This window comes from Chanos chanos, chromosome 14, assembly GCF_902362185.1.
Source record: "Chanos chanos chromosome 14, fChaCha1.1, whole genome shotgun sequence".
In the NCBI taxonomy this organism is placed as follows: Eukaryota; Metazoa; Chordata; class Actinopteri; order Gonorynchiformes; family Chanidae; genus Chanos; species Chanos chanos.
Window position 1 is genome coordinate 8,084,298 of NC_044508.1, and position 15,196 is coordinate 8,099,493.

At 40.8% G+C, this 15,196-nt stretch overlaps 2 protein-coding genes across 3 annotated transcripts in view; one reads left to right on the forward strand and one right to left on the reverse strand.

The window, feature by feature from the left end:
• Positions 1–14,947, forward strand: part of slc4a5a (solute carrier family 4 member 5a) — a 26,597-nt gene extending 11,650 nt beyond the window's left edge. The window contains exons 14-28 of one of the 2 annotated variants that reach the window (XM_030791906.1): positions 1–138; positions 666–779; positions 1,071–1,232; positions 1,532–1,710; positions 1,938–2,010; positions 2,265–2,333; positions 3,262–3,435; positions 3,898–4,009; positions 12,357–12,526; positions 12,898–13,009; positions 13,104–13,245; positions 13,339–13,393; positions 13,682–13,939; positions 14,128–14,244; positions 14,693–14,947. The exon at positions 1–138 is cut by the window's left edge and continues 92 nt beyond it. In XM_030791906.1, the coding sequence (XP_030647766.1) occupies positions 1–138; positions 666–779; positions 1,071–1,232; positions 1,532–1,710; positions 1,938–2,010; positions 2,265–2,333; positions 3,262–3,435; positions 3,898–4,009; positions 12,357–12,526; positions 12,898–13,009; positions 13,104–13,245; positions 13,339–13,393; positions 13,682–13,939; positions 14,128–14,244; positions 14,693–14,947 (2,130 nt within the window). Of the gene's footprint in view, positions 139–665; positions 780–1,070; positions 1,233–1,531; positions 1,711–1,937; positions 2,011–2,264; positions 2,334–3,261; positions 3,436–3,897; positions 4,069–4,464; positions 4,518–7,129; positions 7,296–12,356; positions 12,527–12,897; positions 13,010–13,103; positions 13,246–13,338; positions 13,394–13,681; positions 13,940–14,127; positions 14,245–14,692 lie in introns of those variants that run through there. The other variant, XM_030791905.1, reaches the window with a different exon arrangement.
• ogfod2 (2-oxoglutarate and iron-dependent oxygenase domain containing 2) lies at positions 8,929–11,331 on the reverse strand. The gene is made up of 7 exons (XM_030791166.1): positions 11,218–11,331; positions 11,075–11,131; positions 10,883–10,993; positions 10,711–10,810; positions 10,314–10,438; positions 9,750–10,007; positions 8,929–9,430 (listed from the first exon to the last, which is right to left on the reverse strand). The coding sequence occupies exons 1-7, from the start codon at positions 11,329–11,331 to the stop codon at positions 9,158–9,160; spliced, it is 1,038 nt and encodes a 345-aa protein (XP_030647026.1). The 3' UTR covers positions 8,929–9,157.
• Positions 14,948–15,196: the final 249 nt, after the last annotated feature.

Below are 15,196 nucleotides of genomic sequence, written 5' to 3' on the forward strand. Positions count from 1 at the left end.
TACGGCGGCTCTTTGGTGGGCAAATCGTGTAAGTATGTTCCAGACCTGGCCCTCATGTCTTTCATCCTCTTCTTCGGCACCTACTCCATGACCGTGTCGCTCAAGAAGTTCAAGTTCAGTCGCTACTTCCCTACGAAGGTAAGAGAGAAAGAGAGAGAGAGAGAGAGAGAGAGAGAGAATGTTCCTTTCTACTGTTGTTAGGTTCATGTAACATTGTATTGTGTCAGTGTCCCAAACACTTTGATCTGCCCTCCACATTAAATCTCTCCTTTCTCCAGCTTCCCATCTTGACCTCTATTATCCACACCAGAGTTGTCCTCTCATCTTTTTCCCGGTGTGTTGAATCTGTTCTGATGTCCCAAGTCTCCTGACACAGCGTTTTCCCTCTGATCAAGGTCCCCCCCTAACTTTCCTCACCTCTGTCTGCCCCTAGCAAAAGAGTGGGTTAAAAAGCTACAAAACTGGTTAATCTTCTTTACAGAGAGCAGACCAGCAGTTTTTTTTTTTATCGATTTAATTTATGTCAGTTACTTTAAATGCAGTACATGTACGTAGCACGTGTATATACCGTGTGAAGGTGCATTTTTTAGAGAAAACAAACTGGTGAATCCAACCTTTTTTTTCTCTTTTCCCTCTTTTGTCTGTCCATCTTCACCTGTGAACAGTTACGCAAACTCATCAGTGATTTCTCCATCTTCATGTCAATCATGACATTTGTGGGCGTGGACATGTTGTTGGGGCTTAAAACACCCAAACTGATTGTGCCAACAGAATTCAAGGTAAGAGGATGTTTTCTCATGACCTGAAAGTTCAGGATCTAACTTCACAGTTAAGGCATCGCAAGTTGTGTCCATGAAATTAAATCGCTAATCATGTCAATGAAAAATGGATGGATGGATCGATAGTCGGACAACAAACGTCAAGAATCGCTCCTTTGAAATATTCCTCACCTTTCCTCTTCTGGAATAATTCGAACTTTTCTTACCAACTTCCCCAGTATTCAGAGAAACGTCAATACTTCCAATGTTCTTCTGAACTGCACTTTTTGTCCAATGTTTGTGCTTGAACAGCCCACTCGTTCTGACCGTGGTTGGTTGGTGATGCCCTTTGGGAAGAACCCGTGGTGGGTGTACCTCGCGAGCTTTGTCCCCGCTCTCCTTGTCACCATCCTCATCTTCATGGACCAACAGATCAGTGCAGTAATTGTCAACAGGAAGGAGAACAAGCTCAAGGTACTGCCCACGACCTTATATGGTATCTGAATTTAAGCCGGTCAGTTGTGATGTACTAGTTTACGTGCTCTCGTCTGCATTCAGATGTACACCACACAATATAAAACCCATATGTATTAATGAACTGTTCAGGCTTCTAGACAATGTGCACATAATCAGTAAATCAATCAAAAAGCAATTGGATCATACATAGATAGTGTTTTCTTATATGTGGGCCTTTCTGTATAGATGGCCTTGGAGAATTTTTTTTCTCACGTGAATTTGGTGCCCTGGTCACCTTTCTGTGCTTTGATTGACAGAAAGGGTGCGGCTACCACCTGGACCTGTTCTGGGTGGGTGTCCTCATGGCTGCTTGTTCGTTTATGGGGTTGCCATGGTATGTGGCTGCCACGGTGATATCCATCGCTCACATCGACTCGCTGAAGATGGAAAGTGAGAGCAGCGCACCGGGGGAGCAGCCGCAGTTTTTGGGCGTGAGGTATTTAGCTTATACACATCTACATACACACACACACACACACACACACACACAAACAAACATGCCAGGGGTGTTATTACGCTCCAGAGGAACAGCCACACTTTGATAAACAACCCCGACACACACACACACACACACAAACACACACACACACACACACACACACAGAGCCAAATACACAGACTGCAGCTGTCCTTGTTTCTTCTTTTTTCCTGTCTCTAACCCAGGGAACAGAGGTTAACTGGAATCCTGGTATTCGTGCTGACTGGTGTTTCCATCTTCTTGGCCCCAGTGCTACAGGTACCGAGACACTGAAAATGACTAGACTTAGTTTAGACTATCACAGGATCATTGCTGGTCTGAATCAAGTGTTTTTATGTATGTATTTAAGTTTACATGGGTTTTGATGGCATCAACATGTTCAGTCAGGTATCATAATTTGTCTGATGTATGAACCTGGTATCTAATCTTGTGTTGTATGTGTCGAGACACCTGTGTGTCATTGTGTTCAGATGCCTGTAATTCAGCGATGCTTGTTTGTATTCTCTCTGCAGTTTATCCCAATGCCAGTGCTGTACGGTGTTTTTCTCTATATGGGCGTGGCTTCTCTCAATGGCATCCAGGTTATAAACCCCCCCCCCCCCCTCCTCCCCCCCCCCCCCCCCCCCTCCTCCACACACACACACTTATACACACACACACACACACACACAACTCTCACTGCCCTATCTTCAAAATCAAATTCACCTCAAAAGAACATCCATTTATATTTACCACACAGTGTTTCCGGTGTTTTCTCGATATCAGCTGAGAGTGTGATTTAGGAAATGATGGCCTTTTTCAAGCTGCCTAAATGAATGTTTTTCTCCTTCCTCCCTGGACACGGGGAGAGAAAGGATGAGTCGATTTGTATGCGGCCGATAGGGCCCAGGCCCGCAGCCTCCACGCTGCATCTTGATTAATGTGACAAGGTCTTTGCCGTCCTCTCCGCTCAGGTTTAATTCCTCATTTGCATATTTAATGTCACCAAAATGTTTAACACGTAGTTAGCGCAAAACTGACAGCACCATAAAGAAAAAAAAAAAAATCAAGTCCCTCTTGATATAAGTGGAGGTCAAACGTAGGCCTGTGATGAGACGGCGCAAACTTGAAGAGACAATACAGAGAAAAAAAAAATAGTGTTCTCACCTCTGTCCAGCGGGCTTGATCATTCTTAAGCACATCTCTGTAGCTGTTGTATATTGTGTATGATGAGGAGATTGAATGTAATTGTGCACATACAACTAGACTCATAATAATGAAAAAAAGTAATCTGAAACTAAGAGTGTTTACGTTGTCCCATGATGGTACGGAATCAGATATTATAAAACCCTGTCAGCTTTAATCGAACACTAGCGAATTTACTCTGCAAGCCAACTAATTTACGTTGGTTCGATAAGTCACCCTAGAGAAGAATACTGAATGTAACAATACATGTGTTAAGAACAGTACATGTAAATGTAAGCGTGTGAGGGAATGTAGGATGTGTAAAACAGCATTTTCTGTCCACAGTTCTGGGAAAGGATCAAGCTTTACCTGATGCCGTCCAAGCACCAGCCGGACTTCACTTTCCTTCGTCACGTGCCCCTGAGGAGGGTCCATCTCTTCACATTAGTGCAGATCATTTGTCTGGCGGTCCTCTGGACCTTAAAGTCGACCTTCCTCGCCATCATCTTCCCTGTCATGGTACGGCGGTCCATACTCTCTGCTTGTACGGCCCGATATTTATTGTTTGTTGTTTACTGGTTGGTATCCAACGCAAGCACCATTCGTCCTGAGACCACTTAAAAAACCTGCTTCAGTCAGTTAATCTCGCAATAACACTATGATTTGATGAGTAAAAAAGAAAATGATCAAAAGAAAAGTGATATGAATTTATATTTGTTAAATTTGCTCAGTGTGTAAATAATTGTTGTTTGTTGATGTTGGTGAGCTGTTCTGTTGCTCTCCTCTTTTGTCTGACATATTATTGGTTGATTCTTCTTTTTTTTTTTTTTTTGCCAGTGATTTTGATCGCCAGACAGTTCTTTGTTCATTTCAAAGCCAAATCAGAGAATGCAGTGAACTCACAGATGAACTAATAGATAAGTGAAAGACGGTGTGTAATCATCTGATGTTTGTTTGTTTGTTTGTTTGTTTGTTTTTCAGATCCTGGGACTGATGGTTGTGCGTAAAATGCTGGACATGGTGTTTTCCCAGCACGACCTGGCCTGGTTGGACGACATTCTCCCGGACAAAGAGAAGAAGAAAAAAGATGATGAGAAGAAGAAGAAGGAGAAAAAGAAGCCTAAAGGAGGAGATGACAGTGAAGATGTAAGAGTGATTTTTTTCAGTTTCCACCGTGAATCTGGCCTCGCTCAAGTAAAATGTTTCCCCGTCTGCAAAGACACACACATCTCACACACACATACACACATACACACATTTATACACAAAGAGGGGACCTCACTTGACTCCTAAAAAGCAAAAGACACGCATTGCAGTGTGATGTTGCTGCCACCTGCAGGAACTAAAGTGTCCTGAGTGTTATTTGCATATACCATGAACAAACCGTCTTCAGTTTGTTTGTATGTGACTGACTGACTGACTGACTGATTGGTTGGTTGATTAATTAATTCATTCATTCATTCCTTCATTTGTTTGTTTGTTCATCAATTCATCAATTAATTAATCCATTTGTTCATGTATTTATTCATTTGTTTTGGTCCACAGGAGAAGTACCATCCTTATTCAAACTGCTCTATGAATGAGGCAGATCTGGACCGAAGGTACTGTGTGCTTAAACTACATGTTCCCTACCGTGACCTCTTACAGGCTCCAGATGACAACTCAGAATGGGCTGCACACTGCCAGCCAAGGAGCTACTACCACTGACAAGACACACACGTTTCAATCCGGCTCACTGATGACTGAAACACACTCCATTACTGCTGACACTCTGCATTACTGCTGACTGACTTTACTATAGCTGACATACTCCATTACTACTGACACATTCCATCACTACTGACATTCTCCATTACTGCTGACTGACTTTAGTACATCTGACATACTGTATTACTACTGACACATTCTATTACAGCTGACTGACTTTAGCACAGCTGATATACTCCATTACTACTGACACATTCCATTACTACTGACATTCTCCATTACTGCTGACTGACTTTAGTACATCTGACACTCTCTATTACTGCTGACTGACTTTAGCACAGCTGATATACTCCATTACTACTGACACATTCCATTACTACTGACATTCTCCATTACTGCTGACTGACTTTAGTGCAACTGACATACTGTATTAGTACTGACACTCTCCATTACTGCTGACTGACTATAGTGCAACTGACATACTCCATTACGACTGACACATTCTATTATTCCTGACACTCTCCATTAATGCTGACTGACTTTACTATAGCTGACATACTCCATTACTACTGACACATTCTGTCACTGCTGACACTCTCCATTACTACTGACACTCTACATTACTGCTGACTGACTTTACTACAGCTGACACTCTCCATTACCACTGACATGTTCAGTATAGCCGACACACTGCATTGGTACTGACACACTTCATTAGTGCTGATTCATTCTCTAGCTACTAACTCCATTACTACTGACTGACTATATTGCAACTCATTTTACCACTGCTGACTAACTTCATTGTGGCTCACACCCTTAGAACAAACACTTTATTTATCTTGACTAACTCAATTACCACTGACTTACACCATGACTACAGACTCATTTCATTGTCACTCACTTTACTTATGACTACTGACACCCTACTGGCTCGATCTGATTCTGCTGGTGTACTATACTGTACATATTTTTCAACATTATTACTTAGTGATTCTCATAGGTAGAGGACTTTAGCAAAATAAATCTATATAAACTATATTCACAAAAAGGGGGCCATGTATTGTCATAGAAATACATAATATAAGCCTATAAATGTAACATGTATATTTGATTGATTTAGCAAACAGAAATAACGAGTGATTCTCCTTTGAGGACTCTCCTATTTGTCCTTTCCATGCGCTTTGAAGCAATGCAGCATACCGTGGCATAGAAACACGAGTGTTTTCTGTTTTTGTGCTGTTGCCAAACATATTTGTGATATATTTTGTGTGCTGTTTATGAACTGTTTATACATTCTCACACATCACGGGCACGCATATTAATAATTGCAGAGAAATTACTGTACGAGTAGCGTATTTATTTATTCATAGGGTATTTGTTTTCTCCAATGCTAATATATGGTGTTATCAATTTTATTCTGAAATAAATTCTGAAAAAAAAAGAAAATCTGTACTAAATTCATATGTAAATGCAACAAGTTCTTCTGAAAACTTTTGGTTGTTTCTTTCTCCTCTATGTGTGAATTCTACTGGTTTATGTAGCATTTTTCAATGTACGGTATTTTACACTCCAAGTGCATGTGGTGTGGTCTGTTTGACTGGAGGTTTTTGTTTTTGTTTTGTTTTTTTTGGTTTTGGTTTTGGTTTTGTGTTTGGTGTTTGGTTTTGTGCCTTAGTGATTCACCTCACGTATCGCTCAGCTAGCGCATCTCTATTGACGTGTACTTTTTGGGTTTTTTTTTTTTTTTTGCCCCTCGGCCCTGTTTGAAAACAGACAAGTTGTGAGAAAAGACGCATCGGGCCTTTTGTCTGCATTGCTGTTCAGGGGGCATGGTTTGGATGATAGGATTGTAGAAAGGCGTAAACTGTATCGTGCCGTTGACGTAGTCCTCTTGTGGAATGCTTTCTTTTATATATATGTGTGTGTGTGTGTGGGGGGGGGGTGGTTGGGGGAGGGTTACAGCTCATCTGGTATGCGCGTCTTGCCTTCCCACTCCTGTCTTGAACGCCAGGTGTGCTGATCCCTTTTGGCAATGTCGCTGTAGGTTGACAACCAGGCTGTGTAGTCGATAGTCTTTCTGATTCCTCTTAGAATGTGTCCCTGCATAATAGGCCTTATGGCTTTGTATTCTCTCCGACTTAACGACCTCCTCTCTTCCTCCTCACCCCCTGTCCACCCCACCTCCTCTCCCGTTTCAGCCATCGCATGACCTCCCTCTGCCTGCTGCTGCTCTCCCCGTCTCCACAATAATGTGTTTATGCACCTCTTTTTAACTTTATGCTTCTGACTATCTGCTCCTCAACTTTCCCATGTCGCTTCTCCTGCTAATGTGTCTGCTACTAAACATCGCCCTCCTACATTTTTCTCAATGGTTGTCTCTTGTGATTAACTCTTTGTCGACCTCTCCCCATCCAAAGTCTGTCCCTGGTCCTTGTCCTTTTAATGGTAGTGGTGGTATATGTGTGTGTGTGTGTGTGTGTTATAACTGGGCCTTGCCGTTTCTCAGCATTACTCTACACCTGAAGATCTCCTGTCCGTCCTCCCCCGCCGGACCTTTGACCCGCGGTATGAACTGCCCCGTGCCTCAGGTCAAGATCGAGATGGAATCCGACTACGACGACATGGACTGTGATCCGCGACGCAGAGATTTGAGCAGCGAGACCACGCTATGAGAAGAAAGAACAGCTCCCACTGGAAAACTCTGTCAGGCTTCACTGAGTTGTTTTTCTTGTTTTATTTTATTTTATTTTCAGCTGTTGTGGTGGGAAGCACCGTCCTCAGCTGTCCAATCACAAAAGACATGGAGCTCGGTAACAGTGACGGCGAACAGTTGTGCCAACATTTGATTACCTGTCACCCAGGAAAAGCAGTTATAATTTTGTAAATTTACAGCCAGAACATAACATTTTTGGACTTGATGCAACTTGAAATGTGTAAAGTCTGTCTATGCCTACTCGCTAAACCAGATTCAAGGAAACTCAAGACAGATATTACACAGATACCTGGGTATTCTTTTATGAATATAATATGTGAAAAATACTTGGTAAAACAGAAAAGAGTGTTTTTGTTGTATGTATAGCATTTGTATGAAAGTTTGATGCAAAGCCACATCTATCTACACAGCGGTACAGTTTTTAGTTTGTAGGCTACTTTTTGCAGTTTTTACTTTAGCACTTTTTTTTTTTTTTGAAGATTTGAACAAATGTTTGATGGTGGTGGTCCAAAGAGCTCTTTTTCCGTTAGCGTGAAAATATTGAGGCTTTTCCATTTAATACTCCCTGCTTTTTTTTTTTTTTCCAGGCCGCTCATAAATTTCTATGTGTTCAAATATGTGGGTTTTCACATTGCATCCTTTCTCCATATGTCCTTTCTTCAATGTTCCTTTCTTTTTCCTCCATTCCATGCCACGTTAAAATAAAGCTGGAGAAAAGAAACAACCAAAACGTAAACTCCGAGGCATCCAAAACGATGATTTCCAACAAGCTTTGACTTGCCGCTTTTAAAAATCAATCAGCTGCCCGCGACATAAGCCGACTCTTTTCGTTATAGACGACTGGTGTATTTATATGCCTGTTTGTACATGTTTGTGTGTGGATGTGTGTTAATGTGCAGTTTTTTTTCGGTTTGGACTGTTAGGTGTAATGAAATAGGATGTGATGCAAAGGGGAAACTTGAACTTTTGATTCTTTAATATTTTGGCAGGACTTAAAAAGAGTCAGTAGCAGTTCATCAATTCTTTATTTTCTGAAGCTTTAGCAAATATGTACACACAGTTTGCAGTGAGAGAAACATTATGTGATGTTTCACTCAATGTTCAATGCTCTTTTGTTATCTATATATTTTGTTTAAAATCACTATTTGCTCAATACCCACAGATATATTAACATTTGATTTTTTTGTCAAAAACAGATTGTAATATAAACATAAGGTACATGATCTGGATGCCTATTTTTATTTTAATAGCATATGTTACCCTAGTTATTTACAAAAAGTCTATTTAAATAAATAGTAATCGTATTCATATTCTGATCAAACTCATATAAGTTTGAACAATAAATTAATTAAGATAAATCAGAATATGAATCTGGTCCTTTGGGTTTTGGTAAAATTTTCAAAGTTTTGATGTCGTGATAAAGGCACAAAAATATGTGAAAATTGGTTCTTGATACAATGCACTGGGTAGTCACTGTGGTAACCATGGCCTAACAAAGACGCACATACCTGATCATGAACACATGAATAGCACAGCTTATCCATAAACTTGATGTAAATATCCTTGTCAACTAGCCCCCTTTTAGGTTACTTTAATGCAATCCAGCAGAGAGTAAGAGCTTCATTCAAGCAAACTGTCAGTGAACCACTCCAGAGAGATAAAATATCTGGCATTTTGTAAATACAAGAAAACAGTGTTGCCAGAACAATATTGTCTGGCCTAAATCAAATTAGCCCTCATTTCAACCCAATAGTTATTTGTATGAGACAAAGCCGTTTCGGACTGTTCACAGATGCTTTGACTAGCCTCTTGAATCTCGGCTTAAGTTAAAAGGCATGACGTTTGCTGGGCTGTTGGCCCGGTAGCGTCGGCGGTGAAACCGTCTGCAAAGCCGTCGCTCTCCACTAGCGTGGGTTTCTTGCCGCACATGGGGCAGAGCTGGTTCCGTTCACGGGAGGCCCTCATCCATATGATGAGGTTACAGCGGAGGCCAGAGGTGATGGGCAGAGCTCCATGCATGTGTTGACCCCTGTGGAGCAAACCCTCTGTCACATGATGCTCCACTTCCACACACTCCGTCTCACTCAGGGGGACCTGTAGCACACACACCATCAAACACACACATACACACACACACATTTATTAACTGTGAGCTTTGACTTTATATTTGTGATAGCTACCTGACCTCTGTCTTTTCTCTGGGGAAAAAATGTGTTTATTTGTAAAATATAGGTTACTGTATAATCGTGAAATAAAATGTCACATTAAGATTTTTTGCTGTGTTTGTGATTATAAAGGTTTTTTTATTTAATGCTGCAACTTGTTACTTTGGGGCTGTCACTGTCAGTAATGTTAGCATAAGAAATGAGACAACATGATATTAACTCCATTTCCCACAATGCATCTCTCTCACCTGTCTCATGTCTCCAAAGTACAGATTGCCCTCTGTGAACTCTTTTCCCAGTGAGACATTCAGAGTGACCTCAGCATTGTCATAGTGATAGCAGAGATCCAAGTCTTCCTTCATGGCATATTTTACTACAAAAGCTTTGTGGCTGTCCAGACACTGCCCCCCACAGTCAGGGTATAGTATAGAAGTGACTGGATGTAAATACTTCTCCCTCAGTGGTGTGATGAAATCCTCGTCAAAGCCCAACTCATTTAAGAGAATCTGCCACAGGAAGAGGAATGATAGTATCAGTCCTTCTATATGTCAAGTATCTCAAAAGATTTTCCTGTCATATACAATACTTCTCTATGCAGAGTGAAATGTGTATACAGACAAACTGTAATTGAAACTGCACTAATCCCATATTACATGTAATAAGAGATAACAGAGGTAATAAAGAGTAGTTTAACAGGTTGAATCTGCTGTGATACATAGTAATACACACACATAAAGACACAGTAATATGAACATACAAATAGGGTGAGAAATGAGCCAAGGAAAGGCAAAGTGACAGTGAACGCAGCATACCCCATAGTTGTTCATGGTGTTTGGCCTGCCTTTCGGTGCCTCTGACTGTTCAAAATTCTCCAGCTCCTCTATCAACTCCTGACAGAAATCCTTACTGAACACAGGGAAGCGATAGACCCTTGGTGCTACAGACACACAAAAACAACCTTAGGAGTTCTCCTCACATTTAGATAAATGAGTGATCTGGTACAGATTCTCTGGTAAAATTCTGCCCTTAGCGCTTTTTTAAAATTTTTTAAAGTTCTGATTCAAATTGGAAGAAATATTTCTGTATAGAGGGCTTGTAAAGCACCTTCAGAAAAAAAATCTGTGAACATTCAAGTCGAACAGGCAGCTTTCCTTTAGGCAGAATGAAACTGCCCATTATAGACCAAATTGTCAGTAGAGTGTCACTCACCTGCTTCTTCATGTATCAGTTTCATCAGTCCGTCTTTGCTGGCATCTTCGCCGCTGCAATATTTGACTATTTCCAGAAATCCGGGAGCCAGAAATGACTCCTAAAGAGAGATCAGTGGTCAGATATTACCGACTTTAATAAGTGGACAGACTCTGTGTGTACATGTTCTTACCTGCAAATGATAAACGTGTTTGTGAAGAGGTTTGTACGTCTCTCTTATGGTAGCTTCTCTTTCTGCTGATTTTACTCCTAGAGTGCGGCGCCTATCAATCTCGAGACGGACCTGAGGAAGGACGAAATCGTCTGCATGAAATCATTTTACTGATGGTTTCCATTCCATTTTATGTTAAAATAACTTGCTAACCTTCTCGAGGACGCAGTGGAATTGAGAATCGGTATTACAGCCACGAGATCTCAAGATCTGGATCAGAGGGAAAATTACATTTTATCAAAAAAAAAAAAAAATTCAATAACAATAAAACTGCACAGATATCAGTAACCACTCACCATTTGATAATCCGTCCTAAATTGGTTTTCGTTCACGAATCGAACATGGAGCTTGTATTCTTCAAGAAAAATATTATCAGTGCAAAAGCAACTGCAGGTGTAGAACTTACCCATCCTACATTTACGTTCTAATTAAATGCTTAAACATGTAATCACGTTTACTCGATACATAGAGTGCTCTTGGTGCAGTCTGTCCAAAAGTGCAGTTCTCTCGGAACAATTCGATCAGTCTATGTGTTAATTACTGCCTTGGGACACTAAAAGCATGTTTGTTTTGGTCCAACATAAAAGCCGTCCGTAAAGAAACAAAGACCCTAAAGCGACGTACCTCGTGAGTTCCTAGCATTAGCTAACGTACGTAAAACAAAGAGAATCAGTGTTATCTTTAAAAATTCACGACAGTTAGGATAAATATTTGTCTCATATCTGACAAGACACTGCACAATATATGTGTCATTTGTTTTATGCTGCATATTTAAGTAGGCACAGCAGCCCTTCCTGGTCCATCACTCAATTGTACCCGTCCGTCAGTTGTGTTGAAGTTCAAAGCAAACCCGACCGAGTTCTCCTGATATACATGGACTATTTACATTTTTCGGTGCCCACACTTGCAAAGTGGGCGCGAGTTCGTTAAGATAGCACTTCATTTCCCATTAATGTTTCGCGCTTGTGCTCTGGACCTCTATAACGGGACGAGATGTTGAGTGTGGACTCCTTACAAGTTGCCGAGGAGGAGATAGTGGAATCAAGCTCAAATCGACTCGGGGACATATACACGTTTGTGGCCGAAGGCTGCTATCCTCAAACTATGAATCCCATTCGGAAGAAAAATCTGAAAAGATACGCCCAGAAATTTATGATTGAAGGTGAGAGCTCATCCAGTTTGATTGATGTGATTAATATAGCTGCCGGTTACTGTGGATTTCTCGGAAATATTTTGGTACTTGACACTCTTAAAAGATAAAACTATAACACTTGCGCATTGTGACTTATTTACATCAATGTAGGAATGCATATGGTTTGGGTAAATGAAGACTGCTTTACTTTAAATGAGGTTATTGTCTGAATATCTTTTAGCGTTATATCTTGAATTTATGTTCTTGTTGGTGGTCCAGAGGGACGGCTGTATTACGTGGGACCGAAGAAGGAGGAGAAGAGAGAGGTGGTCATTGAGACTGAGCGGAAACGACAAATATTCCTTGAGTGTCACTTTAACGACATTGGCCATCATCTGGGACAGAAGAAAACTGTCCACAGAATCCAGAGCAAATACTACTGGCTTGGCATAGTCAAGGATGTGGTAGACTGGGTAGGTGTGTTAAAATTTCTGTTCCTCAAAGACGGTGCGCCATTGGGAAAGGGGAAGTTCAAACTTTTGTCCAAGAGTTGTATGTATCAAATTTGTCCTAGTAGTAGAACTAATATGGAATCATTACCTGTCTGACTTAACCCTGATACATACAACTGATATGACTGGAGGGCAGCTGATCCTAGATCAGCACTGAGTGTGAGACAAGTGACACCACTAGGCCTATAGAGTCAGAAATAAAAACACACACACACACACACACACACACACACACACACACACACACATATATATATATATATATATATATATATATATATATATATATATATATATGTTGCTGAATATTGCTCTGTATTTTTATGTTTCAGATTAAAGTATGTGAAACTTGTCAACAGACTGAACGAAACAAAAACATGGCCAGAACCATTCGACCAATAAAAGTGGACGGACCATGGGAGGTTGTTGGGATTGAAATATGTGGTGAGAAGAATGCAGACTGTTACATTGTAGTGAAAAAAAATCTCTCTCTCTGTTTTAGTGATTTTGTTTCTTTGATTTGTTTCTTTTTCACAAGGTCCGTTTCCTGTGACTGCACAAGGAGGCAACACACATGTTGTTATAATCACAGACTACTTCAGTAAATGGGTGGAAGCCCTCCCAGTACAAAAGAAAGATGCTCTTTCTGTAGCAAGATGTATTTCGACGTCCATTTACAGGTGATTAGATCCAGTTCATATGTTAAAAAGGTGTTCAATGAACCAGAAAAAAAACCAAAGGCAACAATACATTTCTCTAAATGTGTTTTCCAGGTTTGGATCTGTGAAGACCATTTTTTGCTCTCAAAGTGCTAACTTCTGTGAGGAGGTAAGAACAATAAAATCTTTTTCTTTTGTTGTTATTGTTGATTTGCCACAGACTAGACATTAAACATGGTCATTGTGTAATGACATATTTTATACACATGCTTATGAGATGCCTTTGTTTTTCTTTTTAATTTGTCCTCTATTATGTGTGAGCAGTTAAATCTATTACAAGTGAACACGTTAATCATTTTTTTTTTTCAAGACGCACTTCCTTCATCTCAAGGTTATGGATGGCTTGCATATGTATGTTACTGTGAGGCTGTCACTCTAGACTTTCCCTTTATTTTAGGTAACAAAGCAGCTATGCGACCGGTGGAACATTGTTCAGAAGGTAACGTCCGTTGACCGGCCGCAGAGAAATGGGTTGTACGACCGGAGCAGTGAGCTGCTTAGAGATGCCATAAAACAGGTGGCGCTAGAGAAGCAGGCCGAATGGGACGACTTCCTCGATCCAGTTCTGTCGCTTTTCCGAACGTCCACAAACCCCACCACGAAGTTCACTCCGTACGTCCTCATGTTCAACAGGAAACCCAGCATGCCCAGTGAGGTGAGACATCCGTCCTTTGGCTCTTTCTCCCTGCTCCGCATACAGTTTCTGTTTTTCAGGCTTTTATAGTGGACCTTCCCTCTGTCATGCGGGGGTTCATACAAGCGTCGCTATGCGTATTTGTTAGACCTGACGCACCGCTGTTTGTTTTTGATGTTATTTGATCCGCCCGTTATCTTCGCGGAAAGATGAAGCTGGATCTCCTCAGTTACGATCAGGAGCAGGAGGCCTGTCCTGTGAATGAGGAGAGTGTCTCCGCCGTAATGTCCTCCATGCAGGAGCAGCAGCACTCCGTCAAACAGCTGGTGAGTTTAAATATACAGAGCCTTTCGGACAGATGGATGGGTGTGTGGGTGCTTTCTTGATTGACCGCATGAGAAGAAATTGTTGTTCCTTGTTGAAGACAGGGTAGAGACAGAATCAGAGTATGGTTCTTTCTCATATAATAATTATTTATCACCTAAACCGAGATTCTGATTCAACTGAACTGTATAGTATTGATCTGTTATAGGGAGAGTGAACTATCTGGCCATTTTGCCACTGCTTGGAAAACTTTGCACACCCACACAGAACAAGCAGACGAAGAACTAAACGAGATTTGACTTCATTGTAATTATGGTTCTTTTCCCTTTTTTTTTGTGACAAGTTTTTTTTTTTTTTTTAGTCCGAAAAGAAAGCAATATGAGGGATTGTCTGAATGATAATGATATGTCTGAACCCTGTTTTTTTAAAACTGCCATTTTATGCCATCAGGTAATTGCCAATATGAATGCCGCATACAGACAGGAGAAGAAGAATGCCAAACGCCGCGCGAGAAGCATACCCTCCATCGCGCTTAACGTCACAGACCCATTATTCAACACAGAGGAACCTTCTTCACCAAAGAAACTTAAAGACAGCTTGTACCTTTCATTTCCAGTTGAGACAGTTCTTGCCACAGATCAAAGCACGCCAAATGACAAGAAGAACAACTTGGAGTATCCATTGGCAGGTTCTAATGTTAACTGAAGGCTTTTTGAAGTAAAATAAAATAAGATAAAACTTTATTTATCCTGAAGGAAACTGTTGTACCACAGTTGCTCAGGTAATACACATAACGAGGTGCTTGGAAGAAGTAGAACACAGTACACGTAAACAAACAAACAAGAATAACTTTGACCCCATCTATGCTAGGATTTTAAGAAGACAGATAAAAATAAAAACCTAAGACTACATACAAGGAAATGTAAGGGGAAGGTGAAGGTAAGGTGCAGTGAG